At 49.4% G+C, this 7,738-nt stretch overlaps 1 protein-coding gene across 1 annotated transcript; it reads right to left on the bottom strand.

Annotated features, from left to right (window-relative positions):
- Positions 1–915: 915 nt before the first annotated feature.
- On the bottom strand, positions 916–6,090 carry LOC135829637 (arylacetamide deacetylase-like). Its single transcript, XM_065342034.1, has 3 exons — positions 4,497–6,090; positions 3,339–3,721; positions 916–1,395 (listed from the first exon to the last, which is right to left on the bottom strand). The coding sequence occupies exons 1-3, from the start codon at positions 4,890–4,892 to the stop codon at positions 1,203–1,205; spliced, it is 972 nt and encodes a 323-aa protein (XP_065198106.1). The 5' UTR covers positions 4,893–6,090; the 3' UTR covers positions 916–1,202.
- Between the last annotated feature and the right edge of the window lie 1,648 nt (positions 6,091–7,738).

Here is a 7,738-nt window from a genome sequence, read left to right as displayed (position 1 = left end):
GCACGAAAATGTGAAAAAAATGTAAATGCATTTGTTTGGCTCCTGGGTGGCTCGCACACCGTGGCACTATGCCGGAAATTTGAGTTTTTCCGGCCTGGAAAGCCTGTCAGTGAGGCGCAAGAACTTGTAAATCATGTCCTGAGGGCCAGCATAGTGGCAGGAGTGTGTGGTCAAAATTTCACTCAAATCCACTGAGAAACACCAAAGTTACGGTCAATTGAATGCCATATGAAAATTTTGGGTGATGTGCCCCCTTAACCTCTCTATTAACACCCCTTCCCAGACACGCAATATGTCTCAGGCACAATCGATTTTCTATGGAACTCACATGGCCAGCTACTCATTACACACAGACTAGCTGCTCCATACATAGCTAACGGTAATGCTAACAGTACAGTCAGACCTCGCTGAACCGCACACATCCGTTTTCCACAAAAATATCCAGATAGGCGAGGGAACTTGATAACCGAACACCGGTTACATTGGATGCATCACGTATGCTGTAAATCTGTAGCCAGCTATTTTCTTCCGGGTCGCGAGGGATCCGGATAAGCGAGGTCTGACTGTACATCACACCCAGACCCAGAGCTACAGGCCAGGGCCTGTCACAACATTGCTGACCTCTGACTCTGTGGCTCCAGCAGATCCTGTGAAGTACGTACATGTGCATGACGAATAGCGGAGTCCTCCGGATCGATAGAGTGCTCAATGCGGAAGCAGAGCAGTAACACACGAGTCACAGGAAAACCACGCGTCTTGATTGTCGTAACTTAAAGTTTCATGCCATATAGCAAACTTTAAGTTACGACAATCAAGACGCGTGGTTTTCCTGTGACTCGTACATGTGCATGACTGTACTTCAGAATTAGGTTGTTTACATGCTCATCATGTCACATGTATAGACTACACAGAAGACTCTCTACTCTAGGTCTCCTTTTTGGTGAAACACACTTGCAACATTGCACATGTTGTAAGGTTGCCTAACTTAGTTACATGTACATGACTATTGCATCTAGTCACAATTCACACACCTACGTGTGGTATAGCAGTGCTTGGGTTTTCCGGGGCATCGGAAAGGTTCCTTCTCGAAAGAGTTTTGGACAGGGGTGTATTTGCGGACAGTTCCTGATCAATAGGCCAGTTTGTCAATACTATAAGTACGGAATTAGCACTCCTCAGCTACTGGTATGTGAATGCATAGCTCATACCGTACTGCCATGTGTGCTATAGTGGCTTAGCAGCAATGCAACCGATGGTAAGCTGTGCAGCATCTCATCACTGGCCAGCAGTGGAGAGAGGTAGGCCGGCGAAGCATTCAGGATGGTGGCATGACGTTGGTGGATGCCCGACTGCAGCTGTGACAGGTGACCGGTGTTCGGGTGATACTCTGGCGTGCTGGACAGGACAAGAGAAGAACACCATGAACTGGTACTCACAGAGCAATCAGCATTGCGGAGTATATCCACAGCATAGCCTAGCAGTGCGAGCACGGAGAGACTGAGAGAGTGGATTCCGATGACTTTAAGGAGACTATGGCTGCGTTTACACGACAACGCACGGCCAGTTTTCCGTTTTCAGTCCCGCATTTCTTTTTTCGTTTTCGCACGTTTACACGATCAAAGCGGATCCGAAGTGGTCTCCGTTTGTACCGTTTTCAAGCGTCTACACGAGAGTAAAGGATCCGCCGAAGTTCGTCATGTGCCAAGTGTTGCCGTGGAAGCACCAATCACACTGAGGTAATGGTTGAAAACAGGCACAGGACAACACACGTCACATGACGAAAATTGTATAAAAACAATTTTTTGGATTGTCGGATCCGTGTAAACGGCCGAAAACGAAACAAGCGTGACGGAAAACGAGGCCAGCACACCGTTTCGACTGTTTACACACCCAAATTTATCCGGCAGAACATTTCCGTTTTCAAATTCTCCTACCTTGGCCAGCGTTTTGGTTTTCTTCCGTTTTGGTGTACAACTTTTACGTTTTGTTCCGCGTACCGTGTAAATGAACCATGGATCCGAAAGGATTTCGTTGCGTTTTCGCCCCCAGCGTTGTCGTGTAAACACAGCCTATAGCAAGGGCAAAGGCAAGTCACACGGTCCACGTCAACCAAACACCTGCCTCTAGTCACAGAGCTCTCTGTCCTCATCCATCACCAACGTTGCATCAGATAAAGAAAGCAGGACAAAGGAAGCGACGCAGTTTTGTTTCAATTCCAGGTGATGAAAATCAAAGCTCGAGGTGATGAAAATCAAAGCTTGAGGTGATGTGCACACAGCTACCCAGAAAGTGACAAAACCATACAATGCTGCTCAATGAAATCCGGTTGTGCACAGCATACACAGCTACCCAGAAAGTGACAAAATCACAGCTAACCAGAAAGTGACAAAGTCACAGCAAAGCACTTTAAAGTACAGTGCTGCTCAATGAAATCCGGTCGCGTGGGTCAAGTTTGCGCCTTGCACCATTTCGCAGCCCAATGTTTGCAGGTCTAGGGCAACGCCCAGCACGTACGTGAGTGACTTGACTGGATTTCATTGAGCAGCACTGTAGGTTCTTTCACATTGCATAAGCACAAGACATGAAGTGTGAAAGTTGATTGTCGATGTGCTAAGAACGTGACTTGGTGTAGTTTCACCGTAGTACACGTGGACACACACACACACGCACGCAGAGGGAGACTGCAGCCTACAGCCGATTCCGTCCCATATTGTGCGAACAGCTCTCACATTGGGTGCACTGAGCAACCTCCCAGAGAAGGTGCCTACGTAAGTACGTTGGCGTGGACAAAGTAATGTAACGCCTATCATTGTCACTACGTCGCACACAGTCAAACTTCAGTAGAACGTATGAGGGAGTAGTAAAACGCTGGTATTTACGTACTCCCTGAGCGTACAGGGGGACATCCACCTCAGTGATTCACAGGTGAGGTACTTCACACCTGAGGTCTGGGAAAGGATACGCAGGGTCGTCGAAACAGCACTCCACACCCGATGAAAGGAGAAAAGGGTGTTAGACCCTGGGTATTTAATGTTGAAGTTTAACTTTTATTTCATGCCACCTTGCTTGTCACACACCAATATCGCAACCACGTTAGCTATAAGTTTAAAAGTTACTGTCTCCACACCGACTGTTCACATTACAAGGTAAGGGTATATATTATTGTGAAATGGGCAATCCTATTTGCACCGAAGGAATTTTTACTGGAGTGACAGTCTATGCACCTCTTATCAGCTGTCACTATCCAAAGATGCCAACGTTTGCCAATTCTAATTTGCTAATCCCAGGAATGCACTATACAGTGAAATTTCCAAGGAAAAGAAGAACTGGTATCTCACCTGCCACTCCCCCGGTACGCATTCAAACATGCCCGCAGCGTTCCAATGGGTAACAGCGGATCCATTACGCTTAGGCAGCGTGCCGGTGACAGATCCAGTGAGATTTTCAGAGCAGGGTACGCGCCCAGCACCAGACATGGCTTCCGAAGCTGGTACTGCGCAGCGAGGAATGCCACTCCGAAGACAAAGTTACCTCCGGCCGAGTCGCCGGCCAGGATGACTTTCTCGGCAGTGGTGCCCAGGCTGGTGGCGTTCCTCAGCACCCAGGCGTACGCGTAGAAACAGTCGTTGACGGCACGTGGGTACGGGTGCTCGGGGGCCGTCATGTAGTCAACGGACACCACGGGAACGTTGAGCTGGTTGGCCCAGTGGCTTAGATAGCTCTGCATGAACAATACACCACAAGGAAGACACATGCATAGGGTATACTAATATTATGTACAGTGATGCTCAATGAAATCCGGTCACGTGAGTCAAGTTTGCGCCTTGCACCATTTCGCAGCCCAGTGTTCGCAGGTCTAGGGCTGCGCAACGCCCGGCACGTACTTGAGTGACGCGACTGGATGTCATGGAGCAGCACTGTACTATTGTATATGGGGCCAAATGAAAACCTGGTGCACATCCGTGTTACACACATGATACAGTATCTTTTTATTGGCTACGGCAGCGGAGAAATGGATGGAGCATGGTGGCAGCAAAGCACACCCATTTGTTTCCAATGACCTAGCACATGTGACTGTGACGTTTGCGCCAGAAACCCTCCACCATGGAAGTGAATGATGACTGCCTTAGAAGGCTCAGAGCTGGCACTCTGCAGCAAAAAGAGAGTGTTGAGCATGGTACAGAACAAATCGTCAACGTCAACCGCACATGGCATGATAACACCTTTGTTTGTTTGTTTTGAAACTCGGATGTTTTTCTTCTTCTTTTTTTCTCTACAAAATCCACATTATCTCCAGACACTGGGGTGAATAATGGAGTGTGCATGTGGTGGTGGGGCCCATTAAGCTCAGCCGACCAGAGGTCTCGGCTTTATAGCTCCATGGACGCACCAAAGGGGGATCGGGTAGGAGTATCCAAAAGACCACGGACAGTTATTGTACTCTACGGTCGCAGAGCACACATACAAATGTCACCTTACTTCTCACAGTGACTTACATGAAGGCCGAGGCACCGTCCATAGAAGCTTCTCCGCTCCATACTCTCAGCAGTGTCCAGAAAGTCGTCCGGAAACTGAGTATGATCAACGATCAGGTCGCCAGTCTTGTCCACTTGCACGACAGCGTAGATGACTTTAAAAAGCTGCGCGTGATCCCTGAGCAGCTCTGAATGTTCTTCAAGTGCTGACACAGCCTGTGCGAAATCTCTCTTAGTATTCGATGACGTAAGCAGTGACTTGATGATGTCATCAAGCGCCAATGTACACGTGGAGAATATGGATACACTAGATCGCAGTCCGTTGCTGGCTACACCCGGGTAAGCATTGTAGCGGGAACATTGCTGCAGCAAGTAAGGGATGGTGCTGAGCAATGACCCGATCGCAGCGCACAGCATATGACAAGCGGAAGCCAATCGGGACCTCTGCTCCGGGCTCAGTGCTCCGCCACCGTTGCTGCGCTGTTCCTGCTGGAGACGCTGCACTTGCGCTAGCAGCCCTTGCAACGCTGCGGTTGTGACACGCGGTGGAGCGGAATAGTGACGCGCTGCACTGCGTGACGCGGGGCATTGCCAGTGATGGTGTGTCACCAGCGACGCAGTGTACTCGCCACGACCTGTGTCCGCTACACTCACCAAGTTCCTGGTACTGACAACAGCTACTGAGCAGGGAGCACCGGTATGCTGTTTCACCACACGGTGCAGCTGGGCAATACGCCGAACTGATACAGCGGGAGCGAGAAAGCAGCCGCTGTGAAGCAACGACAGGTCGAGTGGCGTTACGTGCTACTGTTGATGCCGCCATAACTACAAGCTAGGCAATAAGAGTCCCTTGCCAGGGCAGGCAGTCCAATTGGTTTCAAAGGTCAGGCAAAATCACAAGTCCTGCGGAGCACGTACACGAACACATGTTCAAAGCGCATGCAAGGCAATTGCAAGCGCATACACACACAAAACAGTTGTGCACGGCACATTCAAAGTACACACTGCTCACACATGAAGACACATAAGCACATATGCGCGCGCACGCGCACACACACACCGACACACAAGCAAACAGAGAGACAGACACACACACAGATGAGACTCTGACCAAACACATGTACTAGTAAAAGACCGCATGCACAATGTCAATGTGATGCACACCTCCAAGACGGAATGGGCGCTTTCAATAGTACACATACTACTTCTGAAGTTCTGGTGCTTTGAAGATCCAGAAAACCCCAGTGTAACACCGGCTTTAGCCTACAGGTTTGTACACACTGTGGGTGACATTGCATACAAGTAGATCAGCACATCTAGTACATGTACGATTGTTCTTCCACTTCAAGAATCGTCCCTTCGTTTCACAGCACAGAATAGCTGCCTCTCAGCTGGTAATCAGCAGGGACATTCTCTACTTGCGACGACTGAGTGATTGCCAGCACTCGCCCTTTCCTTCCACAAGCGATGTATAGAATAATAATATCACTGTTCGAGTATTTTTCTTTCAAATCTGAGACCATTGACAGGATCGGAAGGAGAGCTCTACTGCAAGCCAGAAGTCAGGCTGGCGTCAGGCTGTCGTGAAAAGTAACGAATTCAAACCGCTCCTCAACAAAATCATTACAGTTAGGGCCCGGTCCCACATGCAGTGGCGGATCCGCTGGTGCGACAAGGTTTTGCGGGAGTGGTGTCGCACCTCTCCTGCGACAAAATGCTCGCGTGGTCTCACATGCTCACGCGTGCACGGCGAGCGAAGCGAGCGCGCCTCTCTGATCTGACTTCCAAAAAATTCAGTGCAGCTCTCCTGCAACTCAACTCTCAAGCATGCTTTCACTTCGAAGTACGCGTGCACGTACTGTACTGATGGTGTACAGTCAGTACTGTGTCTGTGTACAGAACTGTTTCGTCCTTTGTGGACACATCAACGCAGCACTGATGTACTGTTGATGTAGATACTAGGTGTTGGACAGATCGTTGTTTTTGTTGAGTATCAAGCATTAGCTACATGTCGTGGGTTCGGTATTGTTGACTTTGAGCCTTTGTTCTGTATACTATACTAGTAATCTGAAAGAATGGATTTTACGTTGGGTAGAGGTCGATTGGCGAGACGTTGTCGACAGGCAATGGAGACCGCAGCGACATTTTGTTGCTAAATACTAGTACGAACTTGTTGAGCAGCACGTCGACGATAACCAATGATAACTGCTACAGATAGTAATAATAGTACATGTATCGCTCTTGCTAGACCTACATCACAGTGGTCCCCCTGCGTGGTTTTACATGATGGCCATGCTTGGCTGCTCACGGGTCCGGGATTTGGTCTTTGGCCGACGCCGCAGCCGTCGGTTTCAGCTTCTCGGCTATCCACCTATCGCTCCGTATCTCTCTTCATCCCTTGGCCAAACGAGTCTTGACTTCAACATACATGTACAACTGCAGCCGTAGCTGCTCTGACTTAGGGCCCGGTCCCACATGCACTTGAGAGTTGCGGATCCGCTGCAGCGGTGTCGCAACAGGGTGTATCACCATGGAAACTGCGAGTAGCGGAACTTCCGCCGTGGCGGAAAGTTCAAATCCGCTACTCCAAAATTTTTGGAGCGTATACTCTCCTGCGGAAGTTCCGCTCCTGCGACACTCCGACATAGTGAGCGATTTGTGTTGTTCGATTTTATTTTCGATCATGAAGTGGACAGTTTGACTTAAGGGCCCGGTCCCACATGCAGTGGCGGATCCGCTGGTGCGACAAGGTTTTGCGGGAGTGGTGTCGCACCTCTCCTGCGACAAAATGCTCGCGTGGTCTCACATGCTCACGCGTGCACGGCGAACGAAGCGAGCGCGCCTCTCTGACTTCCAAAAAATTCAGTGCAGCTCTCCTGCAACTCAAGCATGCTTTCACTTCGAAGTACGCGTGCACGTACTGATGCAGTGATGGTGTACAGTCAGTACTGTGTCTGTGGACAGAACTGTTTCGTCCTTCGTGGACACATCAACGCAGCACTGATGTACTGTTGATGTAGATACTAGGTGTTGGACAGATGGTTGTTTTTGTTGAGTATCAAGCATTAGAGAGGTTTTGCAGAGCGAACGTTCGCGCGAATATTCGTTTGACGTCATGAAAAGCGAAACTTCGTGCGAACGTTCGCAGTTTTGAACGCGAAAGTTGCAGGAAACGCGAAACAAACTTTCGCAGTAATTTTCGCTCTTTGTGGACCGCTGGTCAGCCTGGTGCACGGTGAGCGACCCTCATTTCGGCCTCAATC

This window comes from Sycon ciliatum, chromosome 13 (assembly GCF_964019385.1).
Source record: "Sycon ciliatum chromosome 13, ocSycCili1.1, whole genome shotgun sequence".
Taxonomy (NCBI): domain Eukaryota; kingdom Metazoa; phylum Porifera; class Calcarea; order Leucosolenida; family Sycettidae; genus Sycon; species Sycon ciliatum.
This window is presented reverse-complemented; position numbering and strand designations above follow the sequence as displayed.